We start from the raw sequence: 24,905 nt of genomic DNA on the forward strand, positions 1-24,905 counted from the left end.
TTAGTGAAGCCCATTGGGTCTACAAAAGCCCAATCATTACACGGAAAGCGCAAATAAAGCGGCGCCGTAAGGCGATGCTATTCACGCGCCATGTGCTGTGTTCGGATCATCGAACTTTCCTTTCAAGACACAAGAAGATCTTATAAACTCACCCTTTTTTCGTTACCTACACGCCTTTAACTCCATTATCGCCCTCCCTCTACTCTATAGTAAACGAGATCAGTGGAGCGTACTACAAAAATTTTGGAATATAAATATCACCCTGTAGGGTACGGGGCAGAAAAAAAAATAATAATAATAATAATAATAAAAACCGAAACCCGCCCGTTACCCTGAATCCACTCACTTCGCTTCCCCTCGGACCCCTCCTCTCCTTTCTCCTCTCCTATGGCTTCTCTCGATCCAAACCCTAACCCTAACCCTAGAAATCCCAATTGATCACGACAGATCCCCGCCCTTCGATGGAGGAGGAGCGATTTCCCTCATCGCGGGAGAACCCTAGGACCTCCGTCGCCGCCGCGGCGTTCCCCCAGGCCGAGCGCCCTCCGCGAGCGATTGCGGCAGCGGCGGCGGACGCGAGGCCCTCGCCGCCGATCCTGGAGCGGTTCCGGGCCATGATTCGGGAAAGAGAGGAGGAGATGAGTGAGGTGTTGGACGGGGACCCCCCGCCGCCGCCCACAGCCGCCGAGGTCGTGCGGATGTACGAGGAGGTACTCGCGGAGCTCACCTTCAACTCGAAGCCCATCATCACGGAGCTCACCATCATCGCAGGGCAACACATCCAGTTTGCCCAGGGGATCGCCAACGCCATCTGCGCGAGGATTCTCGAGGTGGGAGCTTCGGATCCGTCCCCCTCGTCTCGCGTTCGAATCGCTCCCTGGATTTAGGGTTTACATCTTTCGCGAATTGGTTTTGTGGGTCCTCCGGATCAAAACGATGTAATTAGTGTATATAGTTCGGATTTGGGGTAGTGGAGAAGCTTATGCCCTATCAATTGAAAAAAAAAAGTTGGAAAATTATCTTTAATCTTTGGTGTGTGGATTGTTCTCTTCTGTGTGTTTACACTCTTGGTTCATTGCATCGATTTCTCTGTAGAAATATTCTACGTTTAGTGCTGCTAAGCATCGTATACTTTGCGAGGAGCGATTGAAGTCTCTGTGTTTTCTCGTAAGCGTTCGGCTGGAGCTTCTGCTAAATAGCTCTGTGAGAAGAGCTGTTATAAGAAGCTCTTACATTTTTCCTTTTCGTTTAAATCCCCATAACAGTTTCCTACAGCATATAGAAGTAAAAGTTTCAAAATTGGAGCTTTTGATTTGAGGCAAAGAAGCTCATTTCAGCTTCATCTCCACCCAGAAGCTCCCGACCTTTTGTTTATCGCACACCTTGCTTGTACTTTTGCAGCAGAGAAGTTGTTTCATATGCTGATATGAACACGTCCGAAATGAGTGTGCTTCCCAAAGCGAAGAGAGGTCCCACGAAATGCTTCTCTCATGTGATAGGCATCAATATGCAAACTATTTTACATCCACTTGACTGAATATGCTGCTATGAAGCTACTGAGATTAATCAGAGCAATGGTTTTGATGCAAATAATTCAACCGGAGTAAAATTGTGTTATAATCACATAGAACATTTATGTATCTTCTTGTTTTAATGAATGTTTTCTCCGTCTGTGCTCTTGTCATTCTTCCTATTGTGAACCCACTACTTGATCTTCATTGCAGGTGCCGATGGATCAAAAACTACCATCTTTATATCTTCTAGATAGTATAGTGAAGAACATAGGCCAGGATTATGTGAGGCATTTTGCATCTCGGCTCCCCAAGGTGTTTTGTGAAGCGTACAATCAGGTCCATCCTAGTCTTTATTCAGCGATGCGCCACCTGTTTGGTACTTGGTCGCAAGTTTTCCCCTCTTCAGTTCTTCGCAAGATTGAGGACGCGCTCCAATTTTCTCCCCGAGAGAATCAACGATCACTGGGAATTGCTAATCTGAGACAATCTGAATCCCCATCTCCTCGCCCTTCTCATGGCATTCATGTTAATCCAAAGTACCTAGAAGCGCGAAACCAATTTAAGTCCTCTACGATGGTAAGACCCGATATTATTTACTAATTTTTAAGTTAGATGACTTTTACCACCTTAACTGGCTCATGTCTAAATGAGATTGACTATGTTTACAGTATGCAATTTTTTTTTTCCCCTGAGAGAAATGCAAGAGTATCTTATTTACTATGTCTATTCTGTCGACACAATCGGCATGTGGTAATCTTAATTCCGTATTCAAATGTTATTATGTCATCAACTTCCATTGCTTAGGATAGTAGGTGTTTTAGTTTTATGAGCCAGGAGCTGGAGCAGCCCTTTTCTTGATTGAATCATATGTTGGTCATTGCCCCATAGATTACTTTTGGAAATTCCTTAATCGAGCCTCTGCATATTTTTGAAGCCTTATGTAGAAAAGCATTAGAATAGCAGGTGTTTAATTTAGCTTGTCAACATATACCTTCCCTAACCCATCTGAGTAATTTGCAGGACATCCAGCATATAAGGGGAGTTTCTTCTAAATCTGGTGACTTGGAATATGATCATTCTGGGTCACTCCCTCCACGTGTTCCAATGGCAGGAGTGGGCTCACCAGGTTATACAGCCACTCATACCAATCTAGAAGGGTCGTTACTTCACTCAAGAAGCAACATACCAAAGGTTCTGTCACCTTCAAGAATCGGGATGAGGCGGTCTAGATCACCTCCTGGTGATCTTTACCCACCCGTCAGCCCCCCTAGGAGAGTTATTGAAAGGCCATCTCCATCTCGTACTGGATTTGGATATGGGCGTGGCAGAGTAGCAGATCAAAATGGCATTTTTGAGATGCCTTCAGAGGCTTCTAAGGCATACAAGCTTAATAATGGATTTGGGAAGCAGAATGCAAGGGAACTTATTGATGCATATGGAAATTATAGAGGCAAAGATGAAAAGTTGCCAAAGTTGCAAAGGCTCGACACTAACGGAAACGTGGGTGAGGCAACTGCAATAAAATGGAAAACTTCAGATGAGGAAGAGTATGTGTGGGAGGATATGAGCCCAACTTTAGCCGATCGAAGCAGGAGAAACAGCCTGCCCCCCATTGGGCCTAGTAGCGGAATGCTTAGCTCGGGACCTGGGTTTAGTAGACCTAATGCTGGAATAATGAATACTGATTTTGTTAGGCATAGCTGGCCTGGCCAAGGCCAGCTGGCGGCAATTGATGATCCTGTTCTTAATGTTGAAGATAGACTCCCAGTCGCTGGTGTATGTCTCCTTGCCTTCTAATTTGCTACATGTGAAATTATATCTATAGTTGTGATATTTTGTTTGTTCTGCATTTTAGCATGGTGTTTTTGTGATGTGTAGTATATTCTTCATTAGATGGGGAATAGCCTGCTCATATCTGAGTTCTTCATGAGACTTTATTTTAGAATTCTCTATTTTGGTTTACAGCTACACAATTGTAGCCTAGTTCTGAGTCTAATTTCAGTTGCTTACTCAGTTACTCTCTTTTCTTCTTTATTTTGTAAAACTTCTGTAGAACAATATTTTACCCTCTTTTTTATGTAGTTTATTATGAAAGGTCAAGCCACAATTTCTTTTTAAGGTAGGATGTAGCTCAAAATAGTATTGGATGGGGGAAGAGTATTCTTACAATGGCGCCCAAGTGGTTTCTTCCAGTAGATGTATGTAGTTCACCCCACTTGGGATAGTATATATTCTGAATTTAGAATCTATGTTACCATTCAGCGTGCTTTAGTTTGCTGTGAACAAGTAGTTGTGATGAATCATTATGCGCTCATTCCTTTTTCTTTGGCTTTCCTAATTCTCAGAACTTTATGGATGGTTTATTATGAAAATTCTTCTATCTTAATTGTAATATAATTATATATTATTGCATGCAAATATGTACATGTGAACCTGCTTCTAGTACATGTATATGAGAAACCAATTTTAGTTATCCGGAGAACATTTTGAAGCTATTATTTCTTTTGCAGTCTGGTCATGAAGTAAACAAGAAATATCCCCAGAGTGCTCGTCATCACAACGAGTCTTTCTCATACTATCAGAGTTCTTCTTACCACTCTCAAGAACCTTCAAAGTTGCCTCACATGCTTCGGCCAACCTCGCAGCAGAGCCTTGATCCATTGTCACGGGTACCGGCACCTCAAATGGCTTCTGGATTAAGCAGAGTAGCACCATCGATCACTCAGAAACTGACTATTCCATATGATACTCCACTTGATAATGAAGTGCCATTTCAGAGGTCATCAACTGCTTATTCCGATCAGCCGAATGAGAAGCAGTTAGCACAGAGGGCACATTCACCTATTCCCGGTCCACTAGAATGGCCTCCTGTTCGTAAATCTGAGATGCAACTTTTACCCTCTATTCCACCAAATTTAAATCATTTTAAAAGTGCAGCAGATTTTTTAGAAACTAACAGGACGTCAGTGAATCAAGGACCCAATCCCTCTTTGATATTGCCTCAGCAGCAATATAATACAAGTAAATTAGTGCAATTGCCTTATCAACCACCTGTTTCATCTCATGCTAATCAACAAAGTCAGGGAGGGGTTGTTATGAGAAGCCAGTCTCAAGAGGCTGATGGAAGCTATGTTCATAATGTGCAAGCTCAGCTGCCAGCTCAGAGTCCAGCTACCTTTGGTGCTGTTCAGCCCCTAACTCATATTTTGGCAAAAGGTCATGGTATTGCTGCAGCTCCAGTTTTGCCTAATTCGTTACCTGCAATGCCTAGTTCTGTGCCCCTGCACAATTTGCCCCCTTTGCATAGTAGCGGAGTTTTGCCTCCTTTGCCTCCAGGCCCACCTCCTACTTTTTTGCAGACGGGGCCCTCAGCCCAAATTGCGGGCCCCGTCATATCTAACTCAACCTCAATTGCATTTCCAGGACTCCTTAGTACGCTGATGGCACAAGGTTTGATTAAATTGACACCTCCGGCACAATCTCAGGTACCTCATTTTTTAAGTTGCCTTGTTTGATTTGTTTAAGTAAGCATATTTCTGGTTTTTTCATTTCTTGTTCTTTTTTTTTCTGTGGGCTGTGACACGCACACTGAGCATCCCTGCAAAAACATCTATTCACATATATACCCCTGTAAATCCATATGTTGTATATATAACCCCTGAAAGCATCGTATGCTACAAATGTGATCTTATCTTTTGCTGGGTTCATCCACTTCATGCATATAGGTGGGTGTGTATCAAAAAAGTTTTCTTTAAAGAGTCCATTTTAGCGAGTAAGAGAGCATATATATGAAAATTAAGTTTTTGAAGTCCATGTATGTGAATTCTGATTTTGCAGGGACATATGGGTATGATTTTGCACGCATGTTCATCTCTCTCTCTCTTATTTGCAGTTTCTGATTCTCATATATGAGATATTGTTTTATGTGTTCTAACTTTTTAGGACTCTGTGGGAATTGAGTTTAACACCGAACTTCTAAAAGTGCGGCACGAATCAGCTATTAACGCACTGTACTCCGATCTTCCTAGACAATGCACTACATGTGGCCTGCGTTTCAAGTTCCAAGAAGAGCACAGTAGTCACATGGATTGGCATGTGACCAAAAACCGAATATCTAGGAATCGTAAACAGAAACCCTCGCGCAAATGGTTTGTTAGCGCCAAGGAATGGCTCAGTGGGGCGGAAACATTAGGAAACGATTTTGTTCCTGGTTTCTTGCCCACAGAAGCAGCTGTAGAGAAGAAGGAAGATAAGGAAATGACAGTCCCTGCGGATGAGAAGCAGAATGTGTGCGCGTTATGTGGGGAGCCTTTTGAGGATTTTTACAGTGATGAGAATGAGGAGTGGATGTATAAGGGTGCAGTATATATGAATGCCCCGGATGGTAACTTTGAAGGGTTGGATAGTTCGCAGCTAGGCCCTATTGTTCATGCTAAATGCAGGTCTGAATCTGGCGATGCTTCCGGACAAACTTAATTGGTGAGTTAACTCCTTTTTGCTTGGTGAGAATTAAAAAAAGAATTCACATGTAATACGCCCATTCTATTCTGATTATTTCTCAAACATTTATATTTTGCCTGTAAGTCCTCATTGATTTTGTTTTCACCTATTTCCAGGGAAATAATGGGATAGAAGATCAACTCAAACTGTTGAGGATTGCGGCATTAGATTACTTAATCTGTAAATTATCTCGAGATTTAGAGGTTGTTATGGTACGCACAGTTTTATAGATTTTCCCGTAGTGTTCTAGCCTGTGTCCATTGGGATCATATGAAATATTGTACATGTAAAATTTGATTTCTGTAACCTAGTCCTTTCAGCAAAGATTATATCATCCATCATCTTTACTTCACTCTCTGATCGTTCAACTTTTTGCAGCAAGGACCTGAGCTTTTATAATTGATGCCCGATGAGTTCGATATTTTAGGTCGAGACATGTTCATTTGGAGAGGAATCATATGAGGTCCTTTAAACAAAGATCCATTCTCAAATTGTTGACTTCATCTTCTCTTCCCCACCTCCTCTTTTTTTTTTTCCCTCCGTATTTCGTTCAGTATCACACAGGGAGTATCAATCATTTGCAATTAAAGTGCATGAAGAAGAGAGACTATCTGGCATTTTCGAAGCAGCTACACTAATATATATTTGCTTTTCTCCCAAATATTTTATCCACGAGGCCTAGTAAAGGCTGCGATACTGCTGTCGCTATAAAAGATTTTTGAGTTTCTGTGGGTAAATTCTTATGTGTTGGGAAATTCTCGTATCCGTTCCATTTTGTATATATTCGACTATGGTCTCCGTTATACTGTGTTAAAACACTTGTAATGGCTGTTGCAGCGCCTAGTGCTTAATTATTTTGTTTCAGAATAAGCTTGTGCATCAATGCAGTTCATCAGCATCATTGTTTGCTGTAACAAAAGTAGAAAGCAGCAGTTTACCTGCCGAGGTTGGTTGTTTTATTTTATTTTGATGGAAATTGTTGGGGTTAGACCGTGATGCATTTCAGCCTGTTTTATCGTTCTGTCCTGCTGCATGCTTATCTATTGCTGAGATTGCTGCGGCTTTCACCGGCTATTTTGGGCCTACTTGGGTTCGTGGTTCGTCTTGCATTCGCAGTAGAATTGTTTGAATGCAGCTATTTTCAAAGGCGTTAATATCAAAGGCTTCTCTGGGCTAATTTTGCTGCAGTAAATTTTTACGACAGTAAGAACGAATTTTCACATATTTCATTTGCCGTCTAATGTCTACATTTCAAAGTAAGATTGGAATTTTAAATCAAAGCAAAATGTATGGAAAGTTTTAAGTTTCTCTAATTTATTGTATGGTGTTGTTCCCCTGCTCAGTGGGATTCGAATTATATCTATTCCCCCCGAGAGTATCTACCTGTGACCGTCGAAGGGAACGAACCCCAATTCATCTGTATGGCTTAAGCTTAATAAAAAAAAAATTTGGCCAATTTAAGCTCATTATTTGAACTAAAATTTTAAATGATTGATCTTATAAAAAATAATTTGTAATTCCACCCAAATCACTGATTTAGTGAATTAACAGAAATTCAAACGAGACATGAGCATTTAAACTGTAAAATAACAAATGTCTAAGGAGATGGAAGAGGAAACTGTCGATCATTGTTCACACGGTGTGTTTTCTCTAGATTTATTTTGGTGATGACCAGGGAGCTCGTTGAGTCTAGTGATTTGAGTGACAAGGTGATCTCAGTATGGATCGGTGGATTGCAAGACGTGACTCTTAGTCTACGCGTAGCAGGATGGTCGGACTAGTTGTTTGCTGGTGGGTTATTTAGACGGTCAGAAACGATGCAATTTTTAGGAAGACTCAGCCAGACCCCTTACGTATTGTCTACAAAGTTAATCAATTGACGAATCTGTGGGAGGGTCATTGTTAAGAAGTAACTACACATCAAAATTGTCTTCTTCTTTTTTTTTTCTTTTTTTTTTTTTTTACCGCCAATCTTGAGGCCTCGAATGTCTCACGCTTGAAGCTCAGTTCATTCTTTCGATGAATGAAGCGGGTAACAAATTAACTTTTGCTCAAAAAAAAAAAAACAAAAAAAAAAAGAAAAAAAAGAACAAATGTCTAAAAGGGCTTGGCTATACGCAAAATGACAATGCGACACTGCTCGACGCTTGATCCTCTCGCGACCGCGATTGCTCCCGTTTTGCGAACCTTGCCATTTAAGAGGAACGAGAGAGAGAGAGAGAGAGAGAGAGAGAGAGCGGGAGCGAGACAGAGAAAGAGAGCTCGCGCCCATGGCGACAACAACGACGACGCTCGGTCGCGGAGGCGAATGGGAATTCCATCTCCGATCCCTCTCCGCCAACTCGAGGGACTCCTCCGCCGCGAGCGACCCGGCCTCGGATCCCTACCTCCTCCAATCCGTATGGTTTTCCCCTTTGAATTTGTTCTCCTTTATGGGCAAAAAGTTTGATCCAGGGTTTCGTTCTGGGGCTTTATGTGATTGAAGGTGAGGAAGATCTACGAGATTTGTAAGGAATCGGGGTCGGAGGAGTTGGTGGCTCGAGCTTACCCCCATATGAACAAGCTCTTCCAGCGATGCGTCTCTGCGCTTCCCCAGTCACTGAGCTCCAATGGCGTTCTTCTCCTGGTGCGAATTAGCCGATTCGCCATAATAAGATCTATATTTGTTGTTTTGATTGGGATTTGTTGTTGTAATTATATTCCCCTGAGTGGATCATCATCATAGTGTAGTTTAGTTTGTCATTTCCCTTTTAGCTTAGGATTTGTTGTTTTGACTGGTATTTTCTTGTCTTTATTAGAATTCCTGCATTTTGGCTTGATTTTGCTCCCTACTGCTAAGTGTAGTCTGGTTACTATTTTTCTTTTTGGTTCGTAGAAATAGTTTCTAGTTTGTTCTCTATTAACTTTGGTTCCTGACCTCTTAATCTTCATAACTAAGTATCTAATGCTTATTAGTTGTTTCAATAAAGTGTGATCCGTCAAAGGGCTCATTAACTTTGACCAAAATTGCCATATGGTAAAGCTTGGTGCTGACGTTGCGAACATGCGTTGGTGCTGATTTGACAATTTCTATCTGAATTAATGGGCATTTTGACGGAAGAAACTTCATTGAAACTGCTGGACATTTCACAGAAGGTCAATACATTGTTCACCTATTATCTGGTTATTTTTCATTAATTAAGTGGAAACTGCTAATACTTGCTGCATCTTCTTCTATTCAGACTATCCTCCAATTTTTCCTTGATTTTGGAGAAGTGGTTTTGCATGATGCTGACGCTAGTTTAAGAGCCTTCTTTCGGTCATGCTTGAGTAGGTAAAGGATTTCTTATGTATGCTGATAGTAGTGCATCATTAGTATGTTAATTTTTTGCGTTTTTGTTACAACCTGTAAGAATAGAAATGATTCTAGATGGTTGTAGTTTTCAGTCATTGACAAACACAACAACTACTATATTCGACGAATTAGAAGGAACGCATACATTTGCTTCTTTTAAGGCATCATACTTTGTTTGCTTTCCTCTGAACCATCCTTGTATGTTTTAAGACTGCAATATTTCAATGTACCAGATCCTTGTGTTAGTATGGAATGAAAATATAAGTACCTCATGTAATTGTTGGGTGATGATTTCTTTTTGGCTTGCAGGGAGTTTGCAGATCCTGTTGTTGCCGAACATGCACTTGAGTTTCTTAATGTGAACACAGCGAAGATTCTCAGATCTCATCCTTCCATACTGCCACAGGTAAGGTACAGGGTATCATGTATACATAGTATCATGTTTACATGAGCATAATTTCAACAAACTTTCTGCTTTTAAGAATGAGGTGGGACTATTGGGGTTTAAAATGGATAGGTTTTCAACTTTTCTGCTGCAGGTTGGTTTGTAATTAATTACTAGTGCTATTCTGTTTTGCTTATCAAGTAATCCTATCCACGTGCAGTTCTTCCCTTTGCTGTTAAAGTTAATTGCATGGAACGGTGAGAGGTATGTTATGCTGCATTTTGTGATTCTTGTTCGAAGCTACTTTGGTTCTGTTTGCTACTTGGTCATTCTGGCTAAACTCAAATCTTCTTGAGAAGCATTATTTGTAATGCTAACAAGTAAATGTGCATGGTAGCTGCTTCAGAATGATTTGGCGAATTTCAAATTATGTTCATATTTCTTGAAAACGTAATTTGGACCTGAGCCACAATTTAAATTTAATATTCTATTCTTTTGGATATCAGATTAGAGAAGACATTTTCAGCTCTTCTTCCAGCAATGATGTCAACTGGGTCATTTCTTCCTCTTTTTCCATCACTTGTAGATTTGCCAAGTGAGCCTGCTAACGAATCAAAATTTCAATATAAGTTTAATACACCAATTCTACGGGGTTTTGTTGTTTGTTTGTTTGTTTTTTTTGTGATATGAATCAAGGTTGTATCTTACGTAATGTTGTGTATCGTCGACTAGATATGCACTTTTTTTGTACTTAATGCTTTCTGATTCATATTAAACAGTTTTAGTGGTCGCACTAGAAAAGGTGGAGAAAAACTCAGGAACTCTCATAGGTAGTAGTATAGCTTCAATCCAGAAGAGCACTGCTCCTGAGGTTAGTTTCGCAACTTTCCCCATTAGAAACATACTTAAGTTTACACATTTGACCAATTATATCCTTGTTTTACCTATATGTCAGATGCTTCTTGCTCTAATGGATGAAGCTTATACTGGATCGACCATAGAAGATCGAGGCGGTGATTCTGGATCTGATGATAACAATACTATAGATATTTCTGATCCGGTTTTCCTTGAGCTTTTGAAAGATGAGAATGACGGCATAGCTGTACGTCTATCCTTATACATTAAGGAGTAGTTGTAGTAAAATCAACGAGTTGCTTATCTTGTTCCTTTCTTTATGGTATTAATTGCAAATCTGAAACTTCTAGTTAATATTTTTGAGCTATCATGATTCTCCATACAATCTTTTGTTCCCTGCTGAAAATGCTAGACCTTACATATTCCAGTCAAAGGCAATCTTCAATTCAAGGAAATTCTCCTAAAAATCCTTTATCCTGTTATAACTTTTCTCTGAATCTATCCAACGTCAGTATGCTTTGATGAAAGTTTTATTTGCTACTTATTGGACAATTGAAATCATAAAAAAAAGGCCAGAGAATTGCTAATTAGAGTTTCTAGAGCAAAATAGGTAGTTCATAATTAATTAGCAGCAATCTTACTTTTAGTGTTTTATGTATAGCCCCATCTCTAATGTTTTCTTCCTTGTACACTTAAGAGAGAATTTTCATTTTTGCATAAAAATATGTAAATTTTCTTGCACTTTTTTCAATTTCAGGAACGACATTGGACATCTCCTGCAATGGCTACGACTTTACAAGCTGCTGCCACCTCCCCCAAGTCGGATAGGCTAAAACAAGCACTACAGATGGCACCGCGGTTTCTTGCCTTGTTTTTTGAAATAGCACTACGAGATGTTAGTAATTGTACGTTGCTTCTTGCTTGTCTTTCTATTAATTTATATATTGATGCAGTAAGTTTTTAAAAACTGTTCTTTTATTCAAATTTATGCAACTGAGTATCTATCACATGATGGTGCAGCATTGTTGTGTGCTCTGATTCCACTTGTTATGTCAAGATACGATACAATGTTTCCTGACAAGGTTTTCTCTTTTGAGGTTGGTGAATGTAACAAATCGTTGAGTCTTTCTTAATTTTTCCATTTTGGATCTTGGCATTAATTTTATGCTATGGGTGATTAATTTACATCAGATGAAATGATGAATATAGCCACTGTATTGCATATTTTAAATAAGAGCAACTTAATTTTGTTAATTCTTGAGTTGCTTTCCATTGATTACACTGTTAGAGTGCCAGATTCGAGAAATTTTTGTGGTACCATTTTTAGAGTACACTAGTTAGTTATTGTTTTAATAAAAGACAAGTTAGTTCCTGTTTCCAACATTTTTTCTTAGCAGTTCAGGTTATTGTAGGTTAGGAAGAGGCTTTCAGACTTTATGCTGGCCGTGTTTCAACGATCTCCTGATTGCATTGCACTATTGAAGGTACTGTAATAGTATATTCATTTTTCCATATAAATATGAACTTCACACTCTCCTTGATACATTTGGTTTTGATTTTTGTTGGTTAAGTTGTAAGTTACAGGTGCTTTATTGGTACTTTATTTATATTTTATACCAAGTTTATACATCATTCGCTAATTTAGTGGCCACTTCAAATGTTATGCCTACTTGATTTTTTAAAATATAATTTCTGATTTACTTGATATGTGTGTGCAGAAACCAATCATCAATCGGTTAGGAGAAGCTTACAATAGTCCTGCAAAGGTAAAATTGTTACATCTCTCAGTTACATTTTCCTTCACTTAAAATATGAGGGCACAGATATTTCATTGCTTCCCCTGTTGTTCTCTTCACCCTATTTAAAATAACGATCTCCGATTTTTCTATTCTTGAGTCTTTATATGGAGGAATGAACTGATAGTTTAAGGCTCTCCTAGAATGGAACTCATTTTGTTATTTAGTTTGATGTGTTTACCACTTACTTCGAATGGGGGAAAAACCATGAATCTCTATTCCCTTGCATTTGACCTTCCTCAGCTGTTTGGTAGTGTCGGTGACATAGACATGTTGCCTCTTATATGTACAGAAATATTTGCGATTCTTCATATTCTTGACATATTAAGAAATCAACTAAAATAAGTTGAATGTATGTTGAGGAATTCTCACTGGTTGAGTCCAGAATTGTCGAATATTTCAATGAACTTGTTGTACTCAAGATGAACCAATAGAAAAAACTACTATAGCAATTTAACATTCAAGAACAGCTAAAATAAACCTAAATGTTTTAGGCAATTCAGCTGCAGTATCTGCCTTCTGCAAGCATGAGAGTAATATACTCTTTCTCACTACAGTAAAAGTAAAATCATTTCCTTAACTCAGTCTGCAGATTATGCAGAAAATAAAAAGATATGTTTAAGATACTCGATCAAAGATGAGGTTCAATTGCTACTTTATTTTTCCAAAGTGTTATCTTGTAAATCAGAACTACTCTCTAATTAACACCGTTCCGTGCAGATGGAGTTAGCATTGCATCTATGTTGGGCAATTGGTGAGCATGGAGCAGGAGGCACATCTCACAAGGATGTAGCTCGCGAGCTATTCGAGAACTTAGAATTGCTTTTATATGAGAATCTATCATCTAGGTTTGTCTTATTGCTCTAACTAAAGTGTATGATGTAGGTTCTAATAGCGTGGTACAAAGATTCTTTCATTGACATTATTCTTTCATCTCTTGGAAAGTCGTGTGGGCTCGAGCCAGGACATGGATTCAAAGGGCTCCTCTTTTAGAAAGTCCTCCCAATCTAGGCTCCTTTGCTTTGTGGTGACTGCTATTGCAAAGCTTGCAACGTGCCATCATGAGCTGCTTCCAAGAGCTCGGGTTTCATTGGCTAAGGTATGTATTGGATGCTATTTCGCCTACCAAGTTGGGACTTACCTGTACTGCTGTACATTACTGTGAAATTATATCTTTACATTTAGGTCCTTGTAATACCTGGTATTTTATGTGTTCTGGGAATTTTCCCACTTATAAAAGATATTTTCGAATGAGATTAAGTTTTTTGAGTGGGGCATACTGGGACAGTTATGTAAGTACAAAGTTTGAAGGGGATATATGAAAATTTAGAATGAGTAGACAATTTGGTGTGGTATATATGTAAATATTTCTTACAATGAACGAAGCAACTTTATGAAACTATCTAATCTATCAAAAATAAAAACTTCTTTTAATTGGCCTCTTGTTAGGTTGCTCGTTCTCGAATCTCAGATAAGAGGGTTTGCAGCCGTGCTTGTGATTTTCTAGGGTTGATGAATGAACCTGCAATTAGTCTGTCTGTTTTGGGCCCCCCTTCTGGCGGAGTCAAAGGTCCCGGTATTGTTAACTGGAATGAAGGAGGATCGAAGATGATCGCTAACATCCCATTTTACATCCTTAATGAGCAAGAAGGTAAAGATTTGATGAGTATTTGAATCAGCATAAAACTTTGAAACACCGACTGTCCCTAGCGCAAGCGGCAAAGGGCTTGGTGGTTGGTACCCGAGGTCGCAAATTTGAATCGTAGTTGATTCACATTTTTAGCTAAATTTATTTCTAAATGAAATAAACGAAGCGGGTAGCATACTACCTATCTTTCAAAAATAAAAAAGAGAAAACTTTAAAACACGCTTGGGAAACTAAGAAATTATACCCCCGTCGGTATTCTGCAAGTGAAACAAGTTTTTGATGAATGGACTTCATTTTATCGCTGATTCTCTTAACCTTTTTCATTTCTTTTTTTTTTTAAATGATAAAGATAGTGCATGAGATCTCTAAATTTCTGATGTATTGCAGGTCCTCCTTTTCATGATTTTTCCTTCTCAGACATCCTTCCGGGACAATCAGCTCCCCCTTTTTTGTGACTTGTATATTTGGATCAGTAGCGAACATTTCGTATATCTTTTGTTTGATCTTAATCCTTTATATTTTACATCATGAGGGTGCGAAGGTTGCAGTTCCGACAGAGGATAGAATTGTTGGTTTGTAAAATGAAAAGAATTGTTGGATTGTACTATGATCATAGTGAAGTTAATCTGTTTTTCACTTTTTTAATTGTAATTTTCTTGCACTTAAATGGAATTTCTTGTATATGATGCATTGCTTGAAAGTTGAAATATGGTTGATCTTCTAAAAAAAGAAAAAATCCAAATGAGGTGAGGTTGTGGTACTCAGGATATCTTTTCCTGCAGTCCACTCTACACCTGTCAGAGTAAATGTAGATTTTACTCTTATTTATTCAAAAACTCTTATTTTTTACCAGTATTGTTAATTTTTTTATTATATTAAAAATTTACTTAAGTTTTTATGAAATTTAGAACGGCGAAGACGTAAGATTTATAATATATAGATGTAGTGCTTAAAAAAAAAAAATCCGTCACTTGCACGAGAAAGAGTGTGGCATTCAATAAATAGAATTTAATTTGGAAATGCCAAAAAAAAAGAGGAAAAATTTAGATGTAGCCAAATGACGCCTAAGATTTGCCCAAAAGAAGAAAAATTAAAAGTTGGAAACAACTTTCGTGAAAAGGTGTGAATCGCGTGGTAGCATCTGTCCAAGTAAGTCAGGATTCGGACTCGAGATGGATTCGAACTCGAATCCAACCAATCGCCGTGTCTGGTACGGATTGGATAAGACTCGAGTCACGAGTCATAACACGCAGTTAAAAAGCGAGTCATAAGTAGAGAGATGGAGATATTTAGCCGGCATATATATACATATCGTGTTCCCTCCCTCCTGTTTTATTTCTCTCTCTCTCTCTCTCTCTCTCTCTCTCTCCACCGCTCCCGCGGTACCTAGGGTTTCGCTCTTCGACCTCTCTCTCCCACCCTCGATCTCTCCCGCCGCTCTTCTCCTTTCTCTTTCTCGATCGTAGGGGACCCGGATCTCGGCGGAGCGGCCATGGGAGTGCCAGCGTTCTACCGATGGCTCGCGGAGAAGTACCCGATGGTGGTGGTGGACGTGGTGGAGGAGGAGCCCGTGGAGATCGAGGGGGTCAAGGTCCCCGTCGACACCTCCAAGCCCAATCCTAACGGGCTCGAGTTCGACAACCTCTACCTTGACATGAATGGGATCATCCACCCCTGCTTCCACCCTGATGATCGGGTAATTCCGCCAACTCGAGCTCTCCATGCTCTCCGATGTTCGTTCTCTTGTTGAATTTGGGCTTCGATTGTAGAGGGTTTTGTTTGCTAGGGCCGATTATAGTTAGAAGTTGGAGCTGGGATTCTGAGATTTAGTTTCTCTTCGCAATTTTTTTTTTTTTTGTACTTTAAATTCGCTAGAATACTCTGTATTGCATGCATTTGTGTGAACCTGTTAGAATGAAGAGGTAAATAAATATTGCTTGATATAAGATGGCCATTATTATTGTTATTATTTTGTTCTTCTTACTTTGGCTCTCAAAATAATTGTAGAATTACCAACTGAGAACATGTGGTCTCTTTTTCACTTGGAGAAGTTCTTTGACTGATTTTTCTACCTAATTTTAACAGCCGGCTCCCACCACTTTTGATGAGGTCTTCCAGTGCATGTTTGATTACATTGATAGACTGTTTGTCATGGTCCGCCCTCGAAAGCTTCTATATATGGCGATTGGTAAGTACATTAAGTAGCCTTTTCCCCACTTTTATATATTACCTTCTCTGTTTCTCGATGTTTGGCTTTTCATTTCCTGTTGATATTATGTTTTGGGCACTTTAATATATACTACCATATTGTTCTCCTTTCTGGTTTGCCTACTTAGACCATTTTAAGTCATACTTTTTATTCTTCTTCATGAGCTTTTATACTAATAATGGCGAAATGCAATTATAGATGGTGTTGCCCCTAGAGCTAAGATGAACCAGCAGCGCTCGAGACGATTCAGAGCAGCAAAAGATGCAGCTGATGCAGTCAGTATATTTTTTAAAATTACCTTTGTTTGGTGCTTTCTACAGTATTTATATCCAATTGGAAACCTGTGACTGCACAATTCAAATTATTTCTTTAATTACTTTTCATATTAATCCTTTTCCTTTTTAGGCTGCAGAAGAAGAACGTTTACGACAAGAGTTTGAGAAGGAAGGCAGAAAGCTTCCTCCAAAGCAGGAATCACAAGTCTTTGATTCTAATGTTATTACGCCAGGGACAGAATTTATGGATGTTTTATCGGTAGCATTGCAATATTATATTCACCTGAGATTGAATTATGACCCTGGCTGGAAGCAAATTAAGGTATGGAGAAACAAAATCCTCTGTATGGGAGTTTTTCTTTTCTTTTGGATAACCTGCTCCCCAACCCAACACCCTCACCCCTTGCCCGCCCGCGCTGAGATGCAACTTTCTGGCACTCAAGACACTGAGTAGATATATGCTTATAAATCATTTTCTTGAAGGTTATGCTATCTGATGCAAATGTTCCTGGCGAAGGGGAGCACAAAATTATGTCATACATTCGCCTTCAACGAAATCTGCCTGGTTATAATCCAAATACTCGACACTGTCTGTATGGTCTGGTATGCCAACCTTTTCCAATTACCTTTCTTTTACTGAATAAGCTTTTATGCGCTCAGTTTTGTCTTAGCGTTATATGAAATTCATAATTCTGTGTCATTAGTACTTTTTTGCCTCGGTCATCTCGTATGTGAATCATTTCTCCTTTTCTTCAAGATTTTCCTTTTTTACTTGGGGTCATTCAGTTTTTACTGCAAAGTTTATGTGTGTGTGTGTCTATATATACATAGAGAGAGAGAGAGAGAGAGAGAGAGAGAGAGAGAGAGAGAGAGTAGGTCTTGTGTACTATTAAAAGCATGGAGGCCTCCATGCTCCTAAGTCATTTTCGATGATGGAGCTTTCGAATCAACGATTGGCTCCATTAGACTTGATCTAGCGTATTTGAAGTATTTAGAAAATAAATTTTGCGATTTTTCGATATCATTTACTTAGCGATTGAAAGGGTTCAAAATCAATAACTTTTAGTGGTTGATGTATACCGCTTGCACGTTTAACGATGTAGAAGTGTTCAAATCAGATGAAATTTTAATTGAAATTTTTTTATACTATTTACTGCAAGATCAATATCTATGATCGAAAATTTTAGTGCTATATCACCGCTTTTTGTGAGATTGTTATTTTCAGCTGTTGATTTTGAACCCTTTCGATCGCTAGGTAAATGATATTGAAAAACCACAATTTATTTTCTAAATACTTCAAATACGCTAGATCAAGTCTAACGAAGGCGAACGTCGATTTGGAAGCTCCATCATCGAAAGCGGCTTAGGAGCATGGAAGCCTTCGTACTCCTAATGGCACACTAGACCTACTATATATATATATTAACGGCAATGAGAGAAGCTTACTTAACTTAATCCTGCTGTTGGATGTTCAAAGTGGTCTTTTTATGTGACGGATCATCACTAAGATTGTTTAAATTGGATAAATTTAAGAAACTATGGAGTCAGCGTTTAAAAGCTTCACAGTTTAAAGAAAAGAAGTTCTTTTCCTGTATTTGTCTTGGCCTGTTGGGTTATTTTTATTTCTTATTATGCACCAGTTTGTTACCTCTTATTATTCTTCAGTTTCTCAGTCCATACTTTTTCCAAATTGTTTATGCAGGATGCAGATTTGATCATGTTAGCTCTGGCAACACATGAAGTGCATTTTTCGATATTGAGAGAGGTTAGTTACTTTATAGTTTTTCTCTCTGCAGTGCTTCTGGTGGAACAAAGATTTCCAATAGTTTTGCTTGAGTAATATTTAATTATTTATGCCTTTTTAACAGGAGGGTAACCTATATCATGTACATAACTTCCGTCTGTTTTAGCTTTTTTTTTTTTTGGGCACCAACTAGGATAAGACTGTGCCTCTCTCTTCTCCTTTTTTTTTTGGTTGGGATAGTTATAGTCATATGTGCAAACAGCCATATATTTTCTTATCTTGTGTTATCTCTTATCTCATTACAAACAGCTTATTGAGATCTTTTTTCTTGTGTCTGTCAGATTGTTTTCACACCTGGACAGCAAGACAAGTGTTTTTTGTGTGGACGGATGGGCCATTTGGCTGCAGATTGCCAGGGAACTGCAAAAAGAAAAGCCGGGGAATTTGATGAGAAGGGTGAAGATGTTTCAATTGCAAAAAAACCTTATCAGGTGCTGTAGGAAATGCTTAATATGTTCAAGTGTCATATTAGTCTTGGCAATATCTGCTGTAGGGCTGTTATAGCTTTCACCTTTCTTGTTGTTTTTTCTTACCTGATGTTTACAATATCTGCAGTTTCTAAATATTTGGACTCTTCGCGAGTATTTGGAGTATGAATTCAGAGTTCCTAATCCTCCCATTGAGATTGACTTTGAGCGGATAGTTGACGATTTCATCTTTATCTGCTTCTTTGTTGGCAATGATTTTCTTCCACACATGCCGACATTGGAAATTCGTGAGGTGCGTTGCACAATGTTTCTATAACTCTTTTGGCCTTCTTAACCTGGATATTACAAATTTTGAATACATATATTATCAATACTTTGGTCTTTGTTGATTTTGTTATACTTATAGATGTTTTTCCGGTTGCTCATGGCCATGACTGTTGTGCTTATTTTCTTTTTTTAATATCTATGACATATTTGCTTGCTTTGCTAGTTTTTGGTACCTGTTCTTATGTTTTTTACTTGGTCATTAGGGAGCAATAAATTTGTTAATGGCTGTCTACAAGAAGGAGTTTAGAGCGATGGGTGGCTATTTGACTGACTCTAGCAAGGTATCTGAAATCTCATCCTCTTATGCTTGCAAATTGTGATGATGAATTGTGAATAACACGATTTTCTTATTTTCTGTCAGCTAAATATGGGCAGAGTGGAGCATTTTATTCAGTCAGTGGGGTCTTTTGAAGATAAGATATTCCAGAAAAGAGCTCGTTTACACCAGGTTTGTTCTACATAAAGGATTGCGTGCTATATTTTCATCATGAGAAGTGGTTCGGGCTTAAGAAAGTTCCTTTGTGAATGCTACTTGTTCGGTTGAATAAAAATTGACTCTGCTCTTAAATACTAAGTATTATATGGCATATATTGATATTGAGGAGTAGAATAGTAAAGGTCAATAATGTAAGCTGTCGGTATATAACTAAGTTGTCAGTACATGTAGTGGTGGACAATAGGTATGCCCTCGGAAGTTTAGATTTCCTAGTTCAAATATGTATATGATTGTTTTACTTATGCCTTGTGCTATTAAAATATTTATGTTTTACAAAAGGGAAACTCTTCTGTTCTACTGATCTATTGCTTACATAATAAGTGCCCTATTTTCCTTGGAAGCAGTCCCAGTTACTTGTTTGTACAGGTTATTTACCTGACATATCTGTATTTTATGGATGTCTATATCTTGATTATGACTTTCCTTCTGTATGTTCATTACTTCTGTTTTTTAGCGTCAAGCAGAAAGAATAAAACGAGAGAAGGCACAAGCAAAAAGAGGTGATGATATAGATCCACTAGTCAGAGACAATCATATAGTTCCAGTTGCTCGCTACCGAGGTTCTCGTCTTGCATCTGGTGCTTTGCCTTCACCATATCAGCAGAGCGGGTCTTCGTACAGGTCAGAAAGTATGATATCTACCAGAAAAGATAACCAAGTTGGACAGGCTACCACTGCAATGTCGGTGCTCGACATTAAAGCTAATCAGAGTGGAACACATGATAGTAGAGAGAGTAATTTTAGAGCCAAAAAGGTGGCACGTTTATCTTCAGAGGGGGCAACTATTGGTGCCGCCATTGTTGAAGCTGAAAATAGTCTTGAAGTAGAAGTAAGTTCATTTTGTCAAACCAGGGCAATTAATCTAAATTAAGACAGCTTTCATTTCCTTGGGATATTTTTAGTTTGATTTTTGGTTCTGATGTCAAATTTTATACTATTACTTTCAAGGTTCGTGAAAACAAAGATAATCTGAAAGCAAAGCTCAAAGAACTACTTCGTGAGAAGTCGGATCTTTTTAACTCTGAAAATCCGGAGGAAGACAAGGTATGAACCAGCACTTTGATGCCTACCCTGTTGAAGTCATCTGATACATCTTTTTAAGTTTTCCAAATGCATTCTTCTGGCAGGATTTGGTTTCCAATGGCATTTTTTTGAGACAATGCATTACTTACATACTTCACCTACCACTTATTCCAAATTAAGCCTGTACTAAATTGCTATGCACCATTTGCTAGGCATAATGAGATACTTTTGCCAAGTAAAGAATGCCAGTTATAACGTGTTGATTGTTTTCTGCCAGGTGAAACTTGGAGAGCCTGGTTGGAAGGACAGGTACTATGAAGAGAAGTTCGGGGCAAGAACTCCTGAGGAAATTGAAACAATACGAAGAGATGTTGTAAGTTATCTAAGAAAATGAATGGAAGACTCAGATAACTTAGGCTAGATAACAAATTTAAAATTTCAAACGTGTCCTTTTTCACAAACTTCCCCACCCCCTTCTCCTCCACCACCACCTCTCTCTCTCTCTCTCTCTCTCTCTCTCTCTCTCTCTGGTTGAAAGATATAGTTGGACTTTATAGCTTGATTTGATGTCTAGTTTTTAATCATATGACATTTCCTTTTGAAAATTTTCGAAAGGGGCTTAGTTGATCATATTACATAATTATTTTGTCTCTTCTATTATTGCTCAGTTCCATAGATTTTGCACAATACACATTTTATTAGTAGTCATATGCTTCTTTTTTAATTTATCAATGACACATTTTCTAATATGCTATTCATGTGGGTCTTAATTTGTTAGGTTTTGAAGTATACGGAAGGCTTGTGTTGGGTGATGCACTATTACTATGAAGGAGTTTGTTCGTGGCAATGGTAACCTTTTTGGTTTAAAATGATTTCCATTAGATTTAGTTGATTGGCAAAGTATGAAAATTTAACCAGCTGTACAATTTAGTTTTCTCCATTAATATGATCAAATCAGTTCTTCAATCGAAACTAAATCAAAATTTTCTTAATAATTATATAGAATTTCGCAGATAAAATCTTGGAAACTGTACCTTAATTATATAGATAAATAGGTGTTGGATTTATTTTTCTTTTGCCGGGGGGTCTCACCTGGCTCGAGTCTGGGTACATTTCTTTCTTACGTTCTGAAGGGAATATATTAGTTTTTACGGGGACATCCTTAAGAATCTTGCTCCTATGGTTAAGTTCATTTCTCTTTGCTTTGCTTTAATTCAGTGTCATTTTTCTCTGCAGGTTTTATCCTTACCATTATGCTCCCTTTGCTTCAGATCTGAAGGATCTGGCTCAGTTTAAAATAGATTTTGTACTTGGTTCACCATTCAAACCATTCGATCAGCTGATGGGGGTATTTCCAGCTGCAAGGTTCGATGTGTGAAAATTCCCTGCAACGTTTATATTATGTCTATTAATAGCATTCTGATGAAGTGTTGCATTGGCAGTTCGCACGCACTTCCCATACACTATAGGCGATTGATGTCAGATCCGAATTCGCCCATTATCGATTTTTATCCAACTGGTAAAACATATGAGTCTTGTTTTTTATTTGAGTTCTTTGAACAGTCTCACATACTTTATTCGTTTATTTTTCAGATTTTGAGGTGGATATGAATGGGAAAAGATTTTCTTGGCAGGTACTGTCATTTTGTACATATTGGATGTTTGATTCTTTATAATTTCAATACTTTTTGCTAATACACATTTGTATCTCAAAGGGTGTTGCAAAACTGCCTTTCATTGACGAGGCTCGCTTACTCCTTGAGATTGGAAAAGTGGAGCATACTTTGACGGTATAGACTAAAACAACTATCTCAGAAAACATTATAGATGCATAAAGGACATGGAATCTCCTCTATATTAATATTCTTGTTTTATTTTAAATGTAGGATGAGGAAGCACGGAGGAACAGTGTGATGTTTGACATGCTTTTTATTAATGGATCTCATCCTCTTTCTCCATACATCTATTCCCTTGTAAGCAATTATGGCCAGCTGCCTGAGAAAGAGAGAGTTGAAGTCAAAGAAAAGCTGGACCCAGCAGCCAGGTTCGTATTGCAATGATTATAACTACAATAAATTCCGCTACCATTAATAACATGAGCTTGCAAGTGCTGCTTCTAATCGTCGCACGTTCCCCTTGTGACTTAAAACTTATCTTGTGCAGTGGTGGGATGAATGGGTACATTTCGCTTTGTAATGGAGACCCGTGCCCCCCCGTATTCAGGTCTCCTGTCAAAGGACTGGAAGATATAATGGATAATCGAGTCATGTAAGCTAGTTCTCGTAATATTTAAGATGGATGTTTTTCTAGTTGCACTTATTGGAAAATATGCACTCATTATCTCCGTCACAGATGCTCAATATACAAACTTCCGGATCCGCATAAACACATAACCCGACCACCACCTGGTGTTATTTTTCCAAAGAAGGTATATACATCCTGTAGAAAATCTGGCGTCTTGTTACAGGCACTATTGCATTTTCTCTAGATTTTGTTGCTTGAGCTTTCTTTTGCAATAATTTTTTAGTGTGGGCTCCTCCCTCTCTTAACATCTTCGATCCTTTTAACATCTCTGATCTTTTTAACACCCGTTCTTTTTTTGGTTGCAGACTGTTAGCTCCAGCGACCTGAAACCGCCACCTGTTCTATGGCATGAAGATAATGGCAGAAGACTGCCTGAAAATGAAAGGTACCACGTATTATAATTTCACACGGTTGTCACTTCTGTAAATCCGTGATTCCAGTTGTATGATGAGGTTTATATATGTATTTTTTTCCAATAATTTATGCTTATTGTTTGTATGTGAAAATTCTGAATTCTGAACTATGTATCGTCCACTCAGGCAAAATCCTCCAGGAAATCTATCGGGTCGACAACTGGGAGAAGCTGCCCATCGGCTAGTCATAAACAGTCTCCAGGTTGGTTTTGACCGCAATGACAGTGTACCAAGGAATGCTCCTCCCCTGCTGCCATACAATATGGCAGTAGCAAATGGTATAGCACACCCTAATGGGCAACTTTACCCTGTTGATCATAGATCACAGCAATGGCCCGAGCACCCACATGCTCATTCTCAGTTCTACCGTCCTCGAGACCAGTCGTACAATGGCCCCAATCAGTGGAACTCTTCCTCGGTGCCGGTTCATCATCATTATGAAAGATCAGCACCTTCCACCTATGAAAGAGATCATCATCATCACCATCATTCCCACAACGGAAGGGGTAGCTACCCCAACTCAAGATCTAGGGTTTCGGTGCAGAGCTACCATCATCAGGACGGTAGTGGCTGTTCGTATCCTCCAGCAAATCAGCCTGTGGCCCCACCCCCTGTGGCTCGTGGGCCATACGGGCAAACTGCACCTTCATACAATGGTGGATACGGGGGATATCACCAGAGCTTTGGACCGCAGCAATGGGGGCAACCCTATAATAATAATAGTAACAATGGAAGAGGCCCTCAGTTTAGTCAATCGCACCAACAAAGTACGAACCGTTACAATGCTTTGGACAGAGGGTCGAACCGAAGGCCGCCTCCCCAGTCAGGTCATGGCCGCTACCAGGGTCGGTAATTCTTCACTACTGTGGAGGCCATGTTGTATGTCAGCAGATTCGCGACAACAAGGGAAATTGACGAGAGGAGAAATTGTTCTTATCCATGTTGCATGTCTCTCTCCTTCGGTGGTGATTCTGCTTGCTCCGAGTTCGTTGCAAGTCGCTTTGTTTTGTTTCTAAAAGGGCAAGATTGTATATTAGCATCATGATGCGGGCCGCGTCAAGCCGGCTGTCGCCTCTAAAAATTATAATTTGATGTGTTCATTAATTTCTTGCAGTAAGTGATCATCTACAAAAGCAATTTCAGTTAAGTTGTCTACAATTATTATTATTATATTTATGTTATTATTATTTTTTGTTCATATGCCTCGGGCGTGTCTGTTAGCTGGCTTTTACTAGTTGCAGCGTGGTAAAGATTCTTTTGTTGGATGGAGGTAACGTTAGTGTTGTTGGTTGAGGTATTTTCTTAAATTCGTTTCAAACTATATATCTATCTATTAATGGGCCAGCTATTACCGGTAGTTGATGGAAAAAGTTTAGAATGCATCATATATTGCTCATATGGCTCTCTCAACCAATCATATTATAATTTTCCTCAGGTTGGTTTATTCCATCATAGTTATTAAAAATATTTTTTTTTTATAGTTTTCTCTTAAAACGATATAATTTGTTGGGTATTGATGATGTGGTTGAAGTGTAACATAGTAGACTTTGTGGCGTTTAAAAACGATTAGATTATTTTCGGTGAGTAGATACAT

The 24,905-nt window shown here is 38.8% G+C and overlaps 3 protein-coding genes across 7 annotated transcripts; all 3 read left to right on the forward strand.

Annotated features, from left to right (window-relative positions):
- On the forward strand, positions 299 to 6,897 carry LOC109720450 (polyadenylation and cleavage factor homolog 4-like). Of its 2 annotated transcripts, XR_002218972.1 has the most exons (7): positions 299 to 830; positions 1,725 to 2,090; positions 2,535 to 3,290; positions 4,025 to 4,999; positions 5,457 to 5,993; positions 6,131 to 6,226; positions 6,393 to 6,897. XR_002218972.1 is itself a non-coding variant. In XM_020247572.1 (6 exons), the coding sequence occupies exons 1-5, from the start codon at positions 462 to 464 to the stop codon at positions 5,988 to 5,990; spliced, it is 3,000 nt and encodes a 999-aa protein (XP_020103161.1). In that variant the 5' UTR covers positions 299 to 461; the 3' UTR covers positions 5,991 to 5,993; positions 6,131 to 6,366. The 2 variants fall into 2 exon arrangements, 1 of the variants encoding a protein (XP_020103161.1); XM_020247572.1 differs by lacking the exon at positions 6,393 to 6,897 and having other exon boundaries at positions 6,131 to 6,366.
- LOC109720714 (AP-5 complex subunit zeta-1) lies at positions 8,141 to 14,704 on the forward strand. 4 transcript variants are annotated; one of them, XM_020247992.1, is made up of 16 exons: positions 8,141 to 8,413; positions 8,500 to 8,640; positions 9,236 to 9,327; positions 9,658 to 9,754; positions 9,954 to 9,997; positions 10,240 to 10,328; positions 10,513 to 10,604; positions 10,689 to 10,835; positions 11,346 to 11,493; positions 11,609 to 11,685; positions 12,001 to 12,072; positions 12,307 to 12,354; positions 13,105 to 13,232; positions 13,330 to 13,483; positions 13,834 to 14,035; positions 14,420 to 14,704. In XM_020247992.1, exons 1-16 carry the CDS (start codon positions 8,285 to 8,287, stop codon positions 14,485 to 14,487), a joined length of 1,728 nt encoding a protein of 575 aa, XP_020103581.1. In that variant the 5' UTR covers positions 8,141 to 8,284; the 3' UTR covers positions 14,488 to 14,704. The 4 variants fall into 4 exon arrangements, with proteins under 4 accessions (XP_020103581.1, XP_020103582.1, XP_020103580.1 ...); XM_020247991.1 differs by lacking the exon at positions 9,236 to 9,327 and having other exon boundaries at positions 8,271 to 8,413; XM_020247990.1 differs by lacking the exons at positions 8,141 to 8,413; positions 8,500 to 8,640 and adding an exon at positions 8,667 to 9,149.
- Positions 15,378 to 24,509, forward strand: LOC109720313 (5'-3' exoribonuclease 3). Its single transcript, XM_020247338.1, has 23 exons — positions 15,378 to 15,728; positions 16,118 to 16,220; positions 16,440 to 16,516; positions 16,647 to 16,838; positions 17,000 to 17,119; positions 18,219 to 18,281; positions 18,602 to 18,751; positions 18,876 to 19,040; positions 19,279 to 19,356; positions 19,437 to 19,523; positions 20,026 to 20,400; positions 20,520 to 20,615; positions 20,872 to 20,967; positions 21,373 to 21,443; positions 21,831 to 21,959; positions 22,037 to 22,113; positions 22,188 to 22,228; positions 22,310 to 22,384; positions 22,481 to 22,638; positions 22,758 to 22,862; positions 22,947 to 23,022; positions 23,204 to 23,283; positions 23,438 to 24,509. The coding sequence occupies exons 1-23, from the start codon at positions 15,525 to 15,527 to the stop codon at positions 24,162 to 24,164; spliced, it is 3,345 nt and encodes a 1,114-aa protein (XP_020102927.1). The 5' UTR covers positions 15,378 to 15,524; the 3' UTR covers positions 24,165 to 24,509.

The sequence above is a fragment of the Ananas comosus genome, linkage group 14, assembly GCF_001540865.1.
Source record: "Ananas comosus cultivar F153 linkage group 14, ASM154086v1, whole genome shotgun sequence".
NCBI lineage: Eukaryota > Viridiplantae > Streptophyta > Magnoliopsida > Poales > Bromeliaceae > Ananas > Ananas comosus.